The sequence below is a fragment of the Camelina sativa genome, chromosome 6 (assembly GCF_000633955.1).
Source record: "Camelina sativa cultivar DH55 chromosome 6, Cs, whole genome shotgun sequence".
Taxonomy (NCBI): Eukaryota; Viridiplantae; Streptophyta; class Magnoliopsida; order Brassicales; family Brassicaceae; genus Camelina; species Camelina sativa.
Window position 1 is genome coordinate 17,837,174 of NC_025690.1, and position 18,812 is coordinate 17,855,985.

Consider the following 18,812-nt stretch of genomic DNA (forward strand, 5'->3'; position numbering starts at 1 on the left):
CTGTTACTAAGAATGAGAATCTATAGGTAAATGATTTCTCAGTGAAAAAGTCTTGTCTTTTTGTTGCTCAACTGTGTATTATACAAGAATCAACACTTAACCAAGATATATACTTCACCAATAGTCTCCACAGGAGCAAGTTCCATTCCTGAAATGATGAAACCTCCTAACATCTCTCAAGATGATTTCTCTGTCAACAACCTTTGAGATAAACTTTGTTGCAAGATGACAGTCATTACAAACCCTGAGGTTTTTAGCCACCCTTATAATTGTACCCGGCGATGTGTTCAGTATCCCAAACGCAATTGCTAGCTTCTCACTGTGTCCACAAAGCAAAACCTCTTTTTCGTCTTCTTCTACATTGTGAAGCACACAAGATGTGTCCGGTACATATCCTTCTTTTCTCATTTTCTCCCACAAGGTCTCGAGATATCCATGGAGCTTTTCACTCTGCGGGTGAGATGAGTCACCGGCTACAAATTTATGTACTTCATCACCATGCTCAATCCAACTACATCCAGGTTCTTTTCTCACGCCTCTCTCTTTCATATTTCTCCTTACCTCTGTTGCTTTATCCCAGAGGCCTGCTGATGAATATATATTGGCTAGTAGCACATAGTGACTAGCTACATTTGGTTCCAATTGAATGAGATTCTGAGCAACAATTTCTCCAATTTCTAGGTTATTATGAATCCGACAAGCACCAAGGAGGCTACTCCAAGCTCCAGCTTTGTCGAAATCAAGAGGCATCATGTTCATGAGCTGATATGCTTCTTTAACTCTGCCAGCCCTTCCAAGCAAATCTACAACGCAAGCATAATGATCTGAGCTGGGTTCAACCCCATAGTCGTTTTTCATTTTGTAGAATATCCTTAATCCTTCATCCACCATGCCTGAGTGGCTACAAGCTGCAAATACTGAGATGAATGTAACCTCGTTTGGTTTAGCTCCCTGAACCATCATCATTCTTAGCAGATCTATGGCGTCTTGCCCGTTTCCGTGCATCCCGTAAGCCATTATAATTACATTCCAAGTAATAACATTTCTAAATGGAATCTGATCAAACACTTTTCTCGACATGTGTAGGCATCCACATTTTGCATACATGTCAACTAAAGCGCTACCTACAGCCACATCAGTTGCCAAATTGTTCTTGATGGCGTAAGCATGGATTTCTCTTCCTTTTGCTAGTGCTGATAGTGCAGCACAACTCGGGAGGATTGTCATCAGAGTGATGGAATTAGGTTTCGGACCAACTCGAATAGCTCCCTCGCTCGCTTTCTTTTCAAGGTTTTGCATTTTGTGTAGCACAAGAAGCGCATCCTCATGGCGTTCTAAGAATACATAACCCGTAATCATTGTGTTCCATGTAACTAAATCTCTATCTTCCATTTCTCTGAATATCCGCTTGGCGATATCGATCTTTCCCAGCCTAGAATACATATCCATCAGTGCATTCTGCACAAACCTGTCTCTATCTAAACATCTTTTTACAACAAATCCATGGATAGCTTCCTTTTTGGAGAAAGCATCAGAACGAACACAAGCAGGAACAACACCTGTCATAGTGGTTGTGTTAGCCTGAAGCCCAGCACTTCCTTCCATTTCAATAAACAGCAACAACGCTTCCTCGTCATGCTCGTTCTGAGCATAGCCAGTGATCATAGCATTCCAAAGACCAATATTTCTATCAAACATTCCATCAAATACTCTACGACCACTCAACACTTGCTTGCAATTGCAATACATGTCAACCAAAGCACTACCAACAAAAGAATTCTCATCCAAAGATCCATTTTTCAAAGCAAAGGCATGCAATTCTTTCCCTGTGCGAAGCATCTGCAAGTGTGAACAAACAGGAAGAACACTTGAAATTGTGAAACCATCTGGTTCAACACCTTTGAGCACCATTTCTCGCAAATACTCCAACGCTTCAAGAAACTGCTCGTTCTGACATAACGAGCTCAACAAAGTGTTCCATGTGACCAAGTTACGGCCTTCAAAAGATCCAAGCAAGACTCTGGAAGATGTTAATTGTCCCAGTTTACCATACATAGCTACCAATGTGTTGACAATAAACGAATTTAAATCCCCCTTTCTCAAACTATAGGCGTGAACCTGCTTACCTAATCTCAACCCCTCGGTCATACGCAAATTCGAGCAAGCAGTAGCCACACTCACCAAGGTAAACGAACTAGGCTCCACATCTTCATCCAACATACACCGAAACGCTTCTAACGCCATTTCCCATTTCTCAAAACTACACAAAGAAGAAATCAACGAGTTCCAAGAGACTTGGTTTCTCTCGGAGATTCTATCGAACACCTTATAGACAGCACCAAAATCTCCACACTTTCTATACAAATTCACAAGGGTATTAGCCACAGTCACAGAATCCACTCCGTACCCAAACTTATAAACATGGGCATGAATCTGTTTCCCTAAATCCATGTCCGGAAGATCCGCGACCGCCTTCAACAAAGCAGGGAACGCAAAATTGTCGGGTTTGATACCCAAAACAATCATTTCAATGTAAGTCAAAACAGCTTCACGAAGCAAATTGGCTCGAACTTTCGACCGGAGGGAATCAATCCACCACTCCGGAGAGCGTGATTGAGAGATAATTTTCGAAGGTACGCCATCAACGGCTATTGTTGCAGAGATTGATGTGGCGCGAAGAAGATAAGGAGGTTTGTGGCGGGAAAATAGAAGCGGTTGAGAATGAAGGGGAGTGAGAAAGTGAAGGCAAGATGACATGTCATCAAGATATTTCTCAAAAAGGTCGTTATATACTTAGTTAAATATATACAAAAATCAAGCTTCGTGGAGATTTTTGATTTACAGTGTTCGTAGACGAAGCGAGGAAGACGAAGAATGAGATAGAGGATGTACATGGGCCTTTAATGGGCCTAATATATATGGGCTCTTCAATCATTATTCCACTTTTTTTGCTTTAACGGAAACAGAGTATGAATATGTAGTGAGAGAGAGAGAAAGAGAGATAGAGAGAGAATTCAAAATCAAACAAAATCAGATCATCGCGCCATTAGCAGCAGCTCAGAGAAAGCTTCAGTCGGAAAAAAAAAAACTCAGAGATGGCGGAGTATCCTTCTGCGATTGAGAGAGCGGTTGCGTCGTCTCTTCTTGTCCTTTCTTATGGACCTGTGTTCTTCTCACCTACGAGGTTCGCATAAACTCAATCGTTTTCAATTTCTGTGCCTAATTATGAGGTTCGCGGTTTCAGATCTGTGTTATCTTCCTCGTTTGGTTAAGATTATCGTATTGGGTGATTATTAGGTCGGAATCTGAAGAGGAATCGAGCTATGTGAGGAAGTGGTGTGACGAAGGAAGCTCGAACCTGAACTTGAAGTTAGGATCTAGCGGATCGAGATCTTGTGGCTCGGCTTTGTCCAGCGACGGTTCGTTTGGGAAGATTGAAGATCGTGGATTCAAAATCAATTATACTGGAGATCCGTTTCAACTGGTGAATTTCAAGGTGCGAAACTCTTAATCTTCATCGCGTCTCTGTTTCAGAGTATTCGTTTTGGTTGTTGCTCTCTAGATCTGAATTGGTTACTGAGGAATTTGATTGACTAGAAACTTCTGGATTTTATTGATTGCTTCCGCTAGAGCTAAGATTTTGAAGTTAATGCTTCGTTCTTCACCTGAATGACCATCGCATAGCTCTTAGATGTCCCAATTTTGTTCTAACGATTCAGGATTAGTGTTTATTGTACCAGATACAGATCTTTCTGGGATTTGAAATTATGAATTCCATGTCGTTGTGATGCTCTAATTTTAGTAAGAAACATATATTTCATCAGAGAAGAAAACTTTGAGTATGTGAAATTTGAATTTCTTTGACTGAATTGTGCAGACAGCGAGGAAACGCCGATCTCAGGTTATCTGGGGATCCTTCAATTTCAAGCCGACACAGTTGATGATGAATCCTGCGTGTGATCTTCTCTCGACATCCTCAGTTGATTCCAAAGATGAATCGTGTCTGTCAACTGGTTCAAGTGAGGTTTCCAGCATAGAAAGCAGAATCAAAGTCGGGAATCAGAGAAGCAATGAGAAGCTAAGAGGAGAAAGGAAGAAGATGAAAGATAGTAGCAGCAGGTCGAGTTCCATTCGCCGTAGAGCCAAAGATATCTTGGAGTTTCTTTCCTCAGAGTCTTCTTCTGAAGTTCATATCCGTCAGATTCTCGGCGACAGTCCTGATACCAGCAAAGCTCTCAGAATGTATATACTCTCGTTGTTAAGTAGAAGATAGCTATTGACTTATAATGGTGATCAAATCATCTCAACATTTGTGAACTCGATATCTTGATGCAGGTTATTGAAGATGTCGGAAGTGAAGAGGTTTGGCACAGGAGGAAGACTTGATCCCTTTATTTACAAGGTATGAAACTCAACTTTCACATGCTTCATTATGTTATGATATTCTAGCAATTTCTGCAAAGTACTTGACATTGATCTTTGCCCTCTTTATTTTTCTGTAGATTGCATGAAAACTTAAGACATTAATGCTGGAGGCAGCAGGTAAAACTTATACCCCCTTCCCCACGATTTAGTTATATACAGTCTGGTGTGATCCTAATACGGCTTAGGAAAACAAAAACTATAACCAGAGTATATAATATATATAGCTAGATATATATGGTTTAAAAACGGCCGCTCTATATAAGAGGTGGCTCAGTTAGATATACAGAGAACTAGCTGAAAAAACTACTAATATAGAACCAAGGTTGGTTATAAACTTAGAAATCATCATGTTTGTTTGCTTGTGTAAATCTCGCCCTTGGATTTTCTTTTGAGCTGTTAAAGAATTTGGGTTGATGAATGATGACTTATATAGTTTACTAATATTTTCAGTGATTTTGCAAATATATATTTTAAATCTTACTGAATAGAGAAATATAATTGATAATTAATAATTTCGAATTAATCAAAAGAATGAAAGAAATAATCAAATTTCATTGTATCATCTTCTACGAATTTTCGGTGGATGATATGACATGTGTTATGTTTATCTTACAAAGACTAAATCAGTCTTGATTTATTTAAAAGTTACACATTTGAATCACTAATTAGGGAATAATTTTACTTTAATTGTTGAAATATATATAGTTCAATTCAAGTGCTGTAAAGCGTAGTTCATTCAAAGTCTTTTTTTGATATATCATATTTACAGCACTTTGTATGATATATCATATTTACAGCACTTTGTATCTTTATATATTAAAAATATAATAGTAATAAGATTTAGATTAAACTGATAAAAGCTAGTTGACCTATATTAATCAAGTGACAATTGTAAATTGTTATGACATTTGTAAGTTCATAATGGAACGTGTCATGTAATGTTAAGTAAGTTTGAAATATTAGATGTAAGAAGAAAAAAAGTATCAAACATTAATTTCTTTCGAAAAAAACATACGTTACAATCAAACATTAAAAGTCCAAAGGTGTTAACAAGTCCAAAAAAGTCGATGAGATATAGTCCATCCATCGAGAAATATTTGCTTAAAGTAAACGCATACTTTTCAAGCGACTTTCGCGGTATTGCCGCAGTCAAAAAAAAAAACTCGGCGACCTGTTTGGTATAGTGACGACCCACACTGACGCGTTTTCTCATTAATTTTAATATTTAATTTTTAGAAATTTTTTTAAAAAGGAAACGTGAAATAAATTTATTGCCAAAACAAAAAAAAAAATGAAAAGGAAACTGACAAGAAACGCTAAACTGATTCCTTCCTTAATTTACAGCTCAGAATAAGTTTGTTCAGTTTCGTCTAATTCCGACCCTATACTTTTATTAATAAAGATTAAATCCAATTTTGTTTTAAAATAAATTGCATTTTATGACCCTCTCCATCTGGCACTGATCATTAGATATAATAAATAGTGATAAACAGTTGAGTTATGGTGGTAAGATTACAACTTACAAGGAGATTAATTCAACTAAAATAGAGATGAGAGGCAAATACGAAATATATTAAAATATAAGGGAGCTAGGGAAAAAATGCAAGAAAAGCAATTAAATAAGTAAAAACCCTCGAAAGAAAAAAGGCGGAGACTCGTTCGCTTTTGTGGGTTTCCTGGCTCCTATAAATTGAACGCGACTTGCACCAGCCTTCCTCCTCCTCATCATCTCCGTCCTCTCTGTCTCTCTCTCTCTCTCTTCACGAAGAAAGAGAAAGAGCACACCACCAGAAAAATAAAATAAAAAATTCAATAAACATAGAAGAAGCAGAAGAAGAAACGATAGATTCTTCAAGGAAATGGGGAAATACACGGAGATGTTGGACCTCGGAGTGAGAATCGCGGCGAGGTTTCATTCACACTGTCCTCAGACGGCTCGTCTCTATTACCATCCTCCATCAGACGGCCATCACCATCACGGAATCACAGATTTGATCGGAGGTGGTGGGGTTTTTGGTTCGGGTCAAGATTCGACCGGTTTGGTTGGTGGTTTAGGATCCGGAACTAGTGGTGTTGTTGGTTGCGGTGTCAAATCTTCTCAGGGATATGACGACGCCAGGGATCTCTTGTTATTCTCTGTTGTTTGATTTATTTATCATAGCAAAAACAAAAAACAAAAAAAACATTGGTGTGTGGCGAGAGATTTCATGAGCTGGTTGATTTTTTCTGTTTCTTAAACAAATTATTATTATTGAGAAAACGATAATATGTTCTTGAAAGAGGATTTGTGATACTATTTAATCATCGCTGGGGATTAATTGGATTATTTTTGATGAGAAATTAATTTTATACATTTTTTGCGTGTGTTCAATTCAATTGTCTTCTATTTTTGTTCGTTCGGTGTTAGGTTGCCGCATCTTTGGCTTTTAACCTCTTAAATTTATTGTCGAAGACTTTTCTTATTCACCCTTTGAGGGATTATTATTATATTCCTTGTCTACGGCTGCAACTTGAGGAGTTTGAAGCAATTTTTTTTTTTTTTTTGGTTTAGTTGCAATTAAGTATTATGATATAGTGGGATTCCTAAAGTAAGAACATATCAAACTTGTATCAAACATCATCATCATTCGTTGAACCACACCCGAATATTCTGGAGCTAACAAATGATTCCGCCGGTTTTGGACAAAGAGTGTAAACTACATCTTCGCTGTCCCAATGGTTTTAACAAATAAATAAAAATACAGGAGGAACTGATTTGCTAGTAAATTATTGAAGATCCTACAATTTCACAACACAACAACTGAAATCAAAATTTCGGTAGGTAAAGTGAAGTCTTCATTCTTTGTCTTTTGCTCCACAATCAACAGGGCCGTAAACGATACAACTCTGTTTTCTAACAAACCAGGGGATTACAGATTCAAAAGTACACAATTGTCAATTTGGTTATATGAGATTTTCTTTGTGTACATCCTCTCAACGATCCGTAAAGAGGTTGAAACATTCTAATAAAAGACTAAAACCAAGAATGTCTTGGATTTCTATGGATCGAGATAAAAACTTTGTCTTTGTCAGATGACATTTCCTTTATCTTGGCTTTTTCCTCATGTAATGTCCCGTGGAAGTCCTAGAACCGTCCTACTTCATTGCTCAAAGTTGTTTATTGGTAGTTCGATAGAACAATGAATCTGTTTTTACGTAATAAAGAATTTTTCATTGTTTTATCAAGGTTCATCATAATTCACTTCTTTACAACAGGTGAAGATGTTCATATCAGGTATCCAAATTTAACACCGTAACTTTTATATTAATGGTTTCGTGTGTGCTGAAGCCATTAATATCAATTGTTTTACTATTGGGTCATAGTTGTCAAATATTAAATGAATCATATAAACGTTGAAACAGATAAATCCTATCCACCGCAAATCATCACGTATCTTATGGGACATAAATCATCATCTCTTGGATTAAAACTATTATACGAAAGAGATATCATAGTTTCATGGAATTATCAATTATGCATGGAAATGCCACATTGATCCTTATCAAAATGCTTCAAAAGATCCTTAGGATCACGAAACCCTCTGCTACATTTTGGACAAACATCAACCGTAACTTTTTGCCACGATTCTGTTTTCCATTCCTCTAATGCGTTTTCTCTGAATTACCATCGCCGCCACTCGCAAACTGAAACGTCTGGCTAATATCGTTACCGAGTCTGCTAAAAAGACTAGGCCAACTCGAAGATGATGATGATGTGATGATGTAGGAGGAGCTTCTTTTGAGTTTGAACTCAAGAAACCCATGAATGAGAAACTGGATTCAGTCTTCTTGGGTCCAGAACAACTATGATCAGGTCCAAACCGATGTTTCAAGCAATGATCGATGCAGCAATCTCGACATTTTATAGTATTAGAGAAGAGTTCTCTGCATCTAAAAACTTTAAATGATGAAGTGTTTATAGTAAGAACATGTTATACTACTATACATGATCTACAAGATCTACAAGAATAGAACATGTAATCAAACGCATACACTAATCGATTTCTTTTTCGGTGCATCCACCTTTTATGTATTCTTTTTTTTTTTTTTGAATGAATGTTAAATTTATTCAAACCAAAAAAAAACCTTGTTTACATTATATGCATCCTTTCACTGAGAAAATTGGGTAGAACAAAACAGAGCCATTTAAAACAGAGCAGAAAGAGCAGTCATAAACGAGAACCCAACCACATGCACAAGCCATCCTTGTGTAGCATCGATCCATGCTGCTGTAGGGAGAGTAGATTATTCCTAGCAGACCGGTCAAACGTTTTGATGAGGGTCGCCGCAGATAGGGAGAGCTCACCATGCCTTCTCCGGACCCCGGTTACGTTCACTCCAAATGGTATGGACTGTGGCCTGGAACACAAACTTCAGAATGAATCGGCGCGTAGGAGATAGAGATGAATCAGTGAGAACTGTGAGAATGGCACTATATTCCGCCGTATAGGTGGTTTGCAGAAGCCGCCCCCTCCCACACATGATTGGAAGTACTACAAAGGAAAAATAGATGATTACGGGTCTCCATTGGAGCGCTACAGAGAATACAAGAGGAATCCACTCCCATATTCCAGGTAAGCATTCTACTTCCCGTTGCGAGCCGATCCAAAGTTGCTAGCCAGACGATGAAAGAGTATTTCAAGGTGGCATTGGGAAACCAAACACCTTTACATCAGTCCTTGATAGTGCCGAGTTCCCGTATTTGGTTCCATGTATCCTTAGTGGAGAACTTTGTCTTAAACTTACCAGCCTTACATCTCCACAAAGCTACATAATCTCTCACGATGGTGTTTCTGTTACGCAACCGATCCAACTCATCTTCAAGTTGGTTCAGAGCAGCCAAACGATGACGACGTCTTCTATGAGAAGAGACAGCCTCAGCAACAGACCATGTGGATGAGATTCCCATGTCAACTGATGAAGGCAACCTAGCGAGCACCAATTTTCGAACCAAAAGGATGTCTGGCCTCCGTGTACCTCCATTTTGTGGAATTCCCTGACTCCATACACCTTTATGTATTCGTCGAAGAAATCCATCAATTCTTCCTTCTTTAGCTCTCCCAGTGCAGCCACCTAACCACAAAATAAACAATAATGATCAGCTATGTTATTGGTTTGAACTATGTCCTAAATGTTTAAATTGGTAACAGACTAACAGATTCATGCATTGTGGAAGTCAAGAGGTGAAGATGTTCATATGTGACCTCTACATCTCTACGGTTGAAGGTGTTCACATGGTTCCTCTACATCTCTACGGTTGAATTTGAGTGTTCCCTTCTGAGTTTCTCTCCAGTAAAACAAAGATTCCTCCTTCAAGTTTTCTCAAGCTTCATGTCTATCAAAGTTGTTACATTGCCCTGAGTAGCAAGTCATGTCAGTTAGTGGGATGTCTCTTTTTGCACCACAATGTTTATGTAGAAACTGGATTTCCACAATGAATTTGTTTATGGGGGAAGACAAATTCAGTAAAGAAGACTCTCTTAGAAAATTAATCTAGGCTTTGATATTAGAAGAATTAGGGTTTTTATTGCTGAGAACAAGAAGAGAACTCAATAATTGTATTCAATAATCGATGCCTTACAATGGAGAAGTCCTTCCCCCTTTATACATATTCATGAATCGTACAATATATTAACTTTCCTTATCGGACGAACTGAAATAAGGAAAGTTACTCTATCTCTTAGATCGGCCGCCGGGCGAAATGGAAGTCGGTTCTTCATTCTCGAGGCTGGACTTCTTCTATCCGAAGTGGGCTTAAATGACCTAACTGAGCACTTAACCGGATTCCCAGTTAAATAACCAAATTGTCTTTCTCGTTTAGTTCGGTATGTAGGGGGTGCTAAATCCCACACCAACAATTAGTCCCCCCCCAGTTCTAAATATGCGGGAGATGATTTGAATATTTTGAGCTATGGAAAGAGAATATCCGATCTAGACCAAAAAGAACCATTTGATTTTACCCGGGATTTCCGCGCCGTTTCAGTGTGAACCGTCCGGATGACACGTGTCGTTTGCGTCACATCCGCTAGGTCTGAAGTCGAAGAGTCGCGTAGGTCATAATGACTCTTCGTAGGGTCGCCGCCCATTCGACTCTATAAATACGCCTCCTCCCTTCGTCATTTCTCATTTCCTGCCAACAGTGAAAGGTAATCTGCTCCGAACTCTCTTCTTTTTAATTATTTATCTCCATTTTTCTTCCGCACTCTCCGAACTCACATCATGGCAGGCACTTCGGATCCCTCTTTTTCACCGGAAAGCGAAAACGAACAATTAATTCGTCGCACCTCCAGACGCGTCGCACAGATCGGAGAATCCAGTAGATCGGGCTCCGAAATCCAATCTCTTCTAACTCGCTGCTCAGCTGGAGCGCCATCATCACAGACTCTTCCACCAGCTCATCATGAAGACAGGAATAACAAACTGACTCACGATGTATTGGCGCAAGAAGAAGACCGATTCGCGCCTTTAGGAATCTCAATCGAAGATATCGATCCTTTGTTAGATCATAAAGGACGAATTGGAGGCGATAAGAGTTTGAGTTCGATCAAAACCGTGAACGATATGCTGAACTCATGTGGTCTATTTAACAACAACGTCACAATTCTGATCCCTCAAGCCGACCAGCGCCCCTGGAATCCGCCGGAAGGGTACATATGCTTGTACGAGGGTTATTTTACTGAATGTCGCCTCCTATTTCCAATCCCAGCGCTGATATCGCTCTATGCCCAGAGACGCAGGATAGCGATCTGCCAGTTTGTCCCTGGAGCCATTTGTAACTTCATGGCTGCCCTTACCATTGCGGCCGAAGTCGGAGTTAACATTGGAGTTCGGTGTTTTGAGCAACTGTCAAACTTCAAATCATCAAAGAGTCCGAATCGTTGGGAAGTGAATATGAGACCGGCGCACAATTTCCTTGCTGGTCAAAGAGTTTCCAAATTCAAGAAGTGGGCGAACCACTACTTTTATGTCTGTGTCGATCAGTACTCGCTTGTCAATCCGTTGGGTATCCATCGGAGAGTGTGGAATGAAAATCCTGGTAGATTTTATATTTCCAGTACATTCTAATTGACTTCGGCACCTCTGACCAATTTTAACTTTTTCATGTCTTGCTTCCAGATCGTCCATTCTGCGCCACACGTCTAGCTCCGGACTATCACTCTGTCAGGAACGCTCTACTATCCGGGAACGATCGTCGGTGGGAATTTATTACCCGTATCTGCGTTGAAAAAGCGATGGGCGAACCCAGGACAATATTCCCAAGTTTCGCGAGTTCGCTGGGACGAACTGCGGAGCCAGCTGGTTCACATGTCATTGAATCCGACAGTCTCCAGATCGTTCGCCGGGAAACCCAGGCAGCCATCAAAGCCGATATAGACCCTCCTCAGGACCGATCTGACGTTGATCCTGTTCAGGATCAGACCGTCGTCGATCCCACTCGGGCTTCCGAAGAAGACGTCGACACTGTCGATGTTGCTAAAGGCGACACTCCTCCCCTAGCCTTAGGGAATGCCGACCCTCCGATCGATGAAGAAGATGTTCCTCGGCTTGGAGCTGAACCGAAAAGGAAGAAGAGGAAACACAAAAAGAAGGCTCCGCAGCCAGCAGCAAGCCGCAAGCGCTCAGCCAAAGACGCCAGACTGGAATCTGCCGACCGATTCCGTTTGGCAAGAGAAAACGACAAAACGGACCGGTTTGCCTTTGAGTATTTCGGCGATACTCCTTTGGTCACAAGTCGTGATGTTTCAGGCGAATTTTTCCGCACCCTGAAGATCTCTAGCCGAATTCTTCCGTCAGCGGATGAACTAGAGTTCCATCAAGCGTTCCTTGACGTCGCCGAATCCCACTTGATGGTGAGGCTTATCATTCTTTAACTCGTTCAGACTTTAAGCGGGCAATACTGATGCATGTTCTTTGAATTCACAGACTGCCGCCAGGATGAACACGCTGACCCAACTGTACGATAGGCGAGTCAAAAGCGATAAAAAGTCTGGATTCGAGCTTGAAAAGGTGAAGGAATGCGCGGAACAAATCCGAGTTGCCAGCAAAGCTAAAGACGAAAGGATCAAGGAGCTTGAAGCTCTTCTTGCCGAAAAGGACGGTGTCATCACCGAATCCGAACTAAGGATTGGCAAACTGGATTCCCGAGCGCTTATTCTCGAACGGGAAAAATCCGAACTGCAGGGAGCATGCAACGAGTTGAACATCAAACTCGACTTTGAGGTTAAAAGACTTCGGCGGGATTGTTTGGAGAAGGTGGAGCGGACAGCGAAGAAGGCGCAGACCCGATTGAATAAGGTCAAGGCTTATTTAGTCGAACAAGAGAAAGTTCGCCCTTTGGAAGACCTATTAAACCAAGCTACCGGAGTGTAGGAAACTGTACAATATCTGATCGAGAAGGGGGCCGTTATTCCGGAGGAGCAAATCGCTGAAATTGATACGAACAAGGCCAAAGCCGAGGAAACTATCCAAGCGATCGAAGTCCTCGAATTGAATGAAAACGACCTCGCCATGTCCCCTGACCAGCTGGGCTATGGACTTCTTCACCCCAGAACGTTGGCTCCAGACTCCGTCTACCATCCGTATGGCTCCAATGCCGAGAGCTTCCAAGCCGACTTGACCGGTGCTTTGGACGCTAATCTTTAATTTTTGTTTTTCCCTCAAACTTTATTATGTGTGGGTTTGAATACCCTCGTAAAACATTGCCGACTTGTTCGGCCCATTTTTACTTTTGAAACTTTTTCTTTCCTATTTTTTTTTGTGCCGGAACTTTTCCTTTTGCCAAAAAAGAAAACTCAACAAATTCTCGAAATTTGCACTTTTGCCATTTTCCACAGACTATGGAAATTTCACCCCCCAGTGTGCATATAAATCAACCAGCGCGGTCTCCGAACTAAACAATCCTTGAAAAACTTTGAACCTGAGCGATGTCGAACACAATTAGCAGCGTGGAATCCCCTCCTATTAGGAATGATGTCCCGACGTTCTCGACTGCCGAAGCTATTGAGAGGGGGATGGCCTACTACCCGAACATCCGAGCTCCTTGGATGCTGATGTTCCGCGTAAAACCGGAAGAGAGACGTGACCTGGAAGAATTTCTTCATCAGGTGGAAGACTGTCACACGGAGTACCGCGATCGACTCGCCGCACTCGAACAAGCGCAACGCGAATTGCTGCTCAAACTTGAGATGCTCGAATCCCACCCAAAAGATTGGATTGAGAATGGATTCGAGAGGATAGCGGTCCTGCCGTCATGCCTGGTCGTGTATTGCAAAAAGTGCCGAAAGGAAACAGATCGGAAGCCGACACACATGGATCCTGTCCTGATTGGTGACTTTATTCCAGAAAACGTCAAGCCGTTTTATATTAACAGGCGTGCTAGTGGGGCTGAGTTTGTCAGGTAACTATCGCAAGACAACTTGCAATTTCCGCTTCCAAACTAACCCGTTGTTGACTTTGCTTATGCAGATCGCAGGTACACATCAAGAACTGAACCAGGATCTCCAGTACTTTCATATGAAAAAGGTAGGATCGACCGCCAGCTGAAGACTTTAGAATCTGAAGTTGCCATACTTTAGGCAAAAAGGAAACGGACCATTGACTTGCTGGATGAGTCCGAACAAAAAGCCAGGGCATTGGAAACTCGCCCCAAGGACTGGGAGAAAACCGGGCTACAGCTATTGTGGCCGATGCCAAAACGACTCAAGATGAGTGTTCGTGAGATCGCGGCGAATGATGCACCAGTTCGGAAGTAACATGTGTTATTTGAAATAAAGATTATTTGAGTATGTAATAAGATTCTGCCGCATTATAGCAGGCGAAAAATATACCCGAAGCGAGACGTCTCCCAGCTTATATCCGGCAATTTTTATTAAACGATGGTAGAAAACATCAATCAAACATCAATCCTTTGCTTTAGTTCGGATGCCGGACTGCGAAATTATTCTCTGGGTTTGGCTAACCATTCCGTCCGAACTAAAGTTTGGGTGCGAAATAACTACTCTGGGTCCGGCTTATCCCAAAATTGAAAGATCGGGTGCGGAATAAATACTCTTGGTCCGGCTTATCCCTACATATGAAAGTCAGGGGCGAAATAACAACTCTGGGTTCGGCTTAATCCTGAGTAATAATGCGTATTTACGCGAGTTGATCACCTGGCCAGGGTGTCAACGGAGAATGAGTTCGGTGTATACCAGTTCATTAAATGTTTTTCGCGATCTTTGAGAATAATTTTCGGGATGCGGCAAAAATTATTTTCGCGATCTCTGATTGGTGGATTCCGCGGCAGTTACTTCCCACGACCCTATATAAATAGGGTTGAGGGTTGGGAAAAATACATTCCAACTTTCACAATTTCCTGAAAAAGAAGGATGGTAACTACTCGATCCGCATGGCTAAGACGGGCCCGAGAAAGAGTGGCTGCTTCGGCGAGCAATTGCGGGTGTACTGAAGCGCCGGGTGATCCTTCCGCACTAGATCAGGCGGAAACGTTTCTGGTTCGTGCGCCTGTCCCTTACATCGACATGACTGGCGTGGAGGAGAGTCTTATATGCCAGGAACTCTGACGGTACCGAGCTCGCCGCTATAGGTTGGGGACCGTTCGGGTTCTGAACGAGATGATCGCCGAAGGTTTATTCTTGGCGAAATGGCGAATGACCCGGTTGCTTGCCGTGCGTGCGATGTGCCACGAACAGGTTGCGCTCATGGATGTACCTGCCTTACTCGCGGCCGACTGCCAACCTCTGGAGGATACCGCGCATCCGTTGATTACGGACATCTGGGCCTACCGGTCTTCCCTGGAAAGGTTGAGGCGATAAGCCAATTTTTTGGAATCGGCTGACCCAATGTTTCGCGAAAGGCGTATGGTCGAAGGCCCATGCACCTTCTTGGAAGATTTGATGTCTCATGGCTTCGAAGTCCTGGCGGATAGACTTGAGGCCTTAAGGCAGGCACGCAGGTTTTGGCGAGCCGAACTAATGAAGATAGAGGTGGAGGAACCTTTGGAGGACGATTTGTCTGGTCCAATTTCCAAAACATGTAATGGTGACTGATCGAGAATTTGCTTTACTCGTATTTTCTGATTTGTTCCGTTTGTACTTGGAAATAACGATTGTAGACGAAGTGTGATGGAAATTAATCCAAACTTCTGTCAGCGTAATTTGGCGTACTACCGATCGAAGTGTATTCGAAATAAAAACTTTATTAATATCTTAGCTGCATTCACTTAATCTCGAAAAAACAAGGAATTGCCTACGTACCCCGAAATGGGGATCAAGCCAACCGTAGTTCGTATCACAAAAGAAAGACGAATGGAGTTCGGATTCTCGAAAATTCCTAGTTCGGATCGTGAAGACGACTTAGCAGTAATAACGCTTCAAGTGGGCTGCGTTCCACGAATTTTTGATCCGTTCTCCGGCCATTGTTACAAGCTCGTAGACGCCCGGGCGAACTGCCTTGGATACGAGGTATGGACCCTCCCACCGAGCGCCGAGTTTACCGGCGTTGACTTCTTTGGTGTTTTCGAAAACTTCCCGTAGAACCAGATCGCCTTCGTTGAAACGTCGCTGACGAACAGTCTTGTTATAATACCGAGCAGCTGCATCTTGGTAGTGCTGTACTCGGACTAACGCTTGATCGCGCAGTTCTTCGGCAGGATCGTTATGGTCAATCAGCATCCTGTTGTTAAGTTCGGGATTGCTGACCATCATGGTACGTCAGAGTGTCGGGACTCCTGCTTCGGCAGGGGCGAGTGCTTCGAGGCCGTACGCAAGGGAAAAAGGGGATTGTCCCGTACTCCGCTGTGGGGTTGTTCGATAGGACCACAATACGCCATCAAGGTGATCCGCTGTAACACCCGCGTCCCGCGATCCGAAAGGAGGGGCAGTTTGTTTTAAGGAAATCGATAGCTATATGAGCTTAAGTAGCTAAGCTACTAGCTCAAATAGCTGGAATACGAGCTGAATGAGCTGAACAAGCTCGATGAACAAGTAGTTCAGCTGCGGACAGCTATCGGCCAGCTATGGACAGCTATCGGCCAGCTATGGATAGCTATAGGCTAGCTGTGGACAGCTATGGACCAGCTGCGGACAGCTAGGCCAGCTAGTATCAGCTCGTCCAGCTAGCGTCCAGCTAGCGTCAGCTCGACTAAGCTCGGCCAGCTGGACGATGGTGGACAGTCTCCGGGCCAGCTGGGGAGCTCGTGGACGGTAATGGGACGGCATGACCGAACGGGCATGGCCGGACAGGCACGGACGGACAGGCATGTCCGAACGTGCACGAATGAAGGGCCTTGATGGACAGGTGCCTTTTGGAGCCTAGACTTCGGCCAGGGCACTATAAATAGAGGGCAAGGCCTTCATTCCAACACACCATCATCCTTCCATCGTCCATCTAGGCCTAAGAAGAAAAGGGGGTGCGGCTCGGCGAGTATACTCGTCCGAACTGATGCGCATGCTACCTCTCTATCGAAGGTACGATGAGACGAGCGACGGTTCGGCAAGCGGGCCGATCCGATCGTAGGATAGGCGGCGGTTCGTCCGGGGAGACGAACCGATCGCAGGATGATCGACGGTTCGATCAGAGAGTCGGACCGATCGAAAGGTTATCGACGATCCACGTCAATGGACGGATCGATCGAGAGTTGACCGGTGATTCAATCGCTAGTCGGATCGGGTGATCAAAGGATCGACGATACGAGCCGTAGGTTGGATTGATCGGTCGGGTGGTCAAGTGGTCGACAAGTCAGTCGGAAGTATCGGCCCAGGTCTGTGGTTGATCAGCGATTCGATTATGGGGTCGGATAGTTGATCGGACCTGGCTCTGATACCAAGACCGACGAGTTAATCGGGGTATTAATGGTATGACCGATGGGTCATTTAAACGGTACGTCCGATACCGAGCTTTGGGTACGCGAGTGGTTCGGGAAGCCGATAGAGCAACCGTTCACCGTGCACCGAAGGGACTATATGTCCCCATCCCTAATATGTGCAAGCCAGTGGGGTTGGTTGGTTGTATGGCTAAGCACAATGGGATGGGTCAAGGTTAAAGTTATATTCCGCTGCGTAAAGGGGTCTACGAAGCAAGGCCATGAGCCAAAGCTTAGTGACCAAATCAAAGGATATTCGGCCGGGAATGGGGCCGAATGGAAGCCGTGACCGCGGACGCTGGGACGTCCGGGTCGGGGTCTTTCAAGTTGGTAGCAGAGCATGCGCGATCCTGTGAGGACGTATGCCGTTATGCTATGTGTTCGGACGAAATGGAAATCTCTGATAAGATCGAAGACATGCTTGGGAACGGGAATGTGTTCGCCAAGATGCGCTCGTGAATCGAGCGATTGTTCAAAACATCGAACACATAGCATGTCGACCAGATGGTCGGAAACTACGACCCTGTTCGGGAAGGACCAGGGTCGGGAACTACGACCGCGTCCGGGAAGGACCAGGGTCGGGAACTACGACCGCGTCCGGGAAGGACCAGGGTCGGGAACTACGACCGCGTCCGGGAAGGACCAGGGTCGGGAACTACGACGGCGTCCGGGAAGGACCAGGGTCGGGAATTACGACCACGTCCAGGAAGGACCAAGGTCGGGAAATTGTCCTAGTTGGGATGGAACTAGGACAGGAACAGACTTGATCTATTCGGAGATTGTCCAAGATCAATGGGAAAAGATTGCGTCGAGAAAGACGTAGATCTAGGAAAATGACCAAGTCCTAAAAAGAGCATGATCGAGAATAGATCAAGTCTCAAGTGGACGAAAGTCGAGAATCTCTACACCCACCAAATTCGAGGACGAATTCATTTTAAGGGGGGTAGACTTGTAACACCCGCGTCCCGCGATCCGAAAGGAGGGGCAGTTTGTTTTAAGGAAATCGATAGCTATATGAGCTTAAGTAGCTAAGCTACTAGCTCAAATAGCTGGAATACGAGCTGAATGAGCTGAACAAGCTCGATGAACAAGTAGTTCAGCTGCGGACAGCTATCGGCCAGCTATGGACAGCTATCGGCCAGCTATGGACAGCTATAGGCCAGCTGTGGACAGCTATGGACCAGCTGCGGACAGCTAGGCCAGCTAGTATCAGCTCGTCCAGCTAGCGTCCAGCTAGCGTCAGCTCAACTAAGCTCGGCCAGATGGACGATGGTGGACAGTCTCCGGGCCAGCTGGGGAGCTCGTGGACGGTAATGGGACGGCATGACCGAACGGGCATGGCCGGACAGGCACGGACGGACAGGCATGTCCGAACGTGCACGAATGAAGGGCCTTGATGGACAGGTGCCTTTTGGAGCCTAGACTTTGGCCAGGGCACTATAAATAGAGGGCAAGGCCTTCATTCCAACACACCATCATCCTTCCA

General features: G+C 43.5%; 3 protein-coding genes and 1 pseudogene across 4 annotated transcripts; 3 read left to right on the forward strand and 1 right to left on the reverse strand.

The window, feature by feature from the left end:
• LOC104792034 lies at positions 28–2,762 on the reverse strand (annotated as a pseudogene).
• Positions 2,767–4,862, forward strand: LOC104792035. Of its 2 annotated transcripts, XM_010518058.2 has the most exons (5): positions 2,767–3,184; positions 3,298–3,496; positions 3,878–4,242; positions 4,336–4,402; positions 4,503–4,862. In XM_010518058.2, exons 1-5 carry the CDS (start codon positions 3,096–3,098, stop codon positions 4,509–4,511), a joined length of 729 nt encoding a protein of 242 aa, XP_010516360.1. In that variant the 5' UTR covers positions 2,767–3,095; the 3' UTR covers positions 4,512–4,862. The 2 variants fall into 2 exon arrangements, with proteins under 2 accessions (XP_010516360.1, XP_010516361.1); XM_010518059.2 differs by lacking the exon at positions 4,503–4,862 and having other exon boundaries at positions 4,336–4,408.
• LOC109133495 lies at positions 6,098–6,801 on the forward strand. Its single transcript, XM_019246865.1, has one exon. The coding sequence runs from the start codon at positions 6,285–6,287 to the stop codon at positions 6,570–6,572; it is 288 nt and encodes a 95-aa protein (XP_019102410.1). The 5' UTR covers positions 6,098–6,284; the 3' UTR covers positions 6,573–6,801.
• LOC104699180 (uncharacterized protein At3g60930, chloroplastic-like) lies at positions 10,684–13,107 on the forward strand. Its single transcript, XM_010414515.1, has 4 exons — positions 10,684–11,500; positions 11,581–12,314; positions 12,388–12,759; positions 12,835–13,107. Exons 1-4 carry the CDS (start codon positions 10,684–10,686, stop codon positions 13,105–13,107), a joined length of 2,196 nt encoding a protein of 731 aa, XP_010412817.1.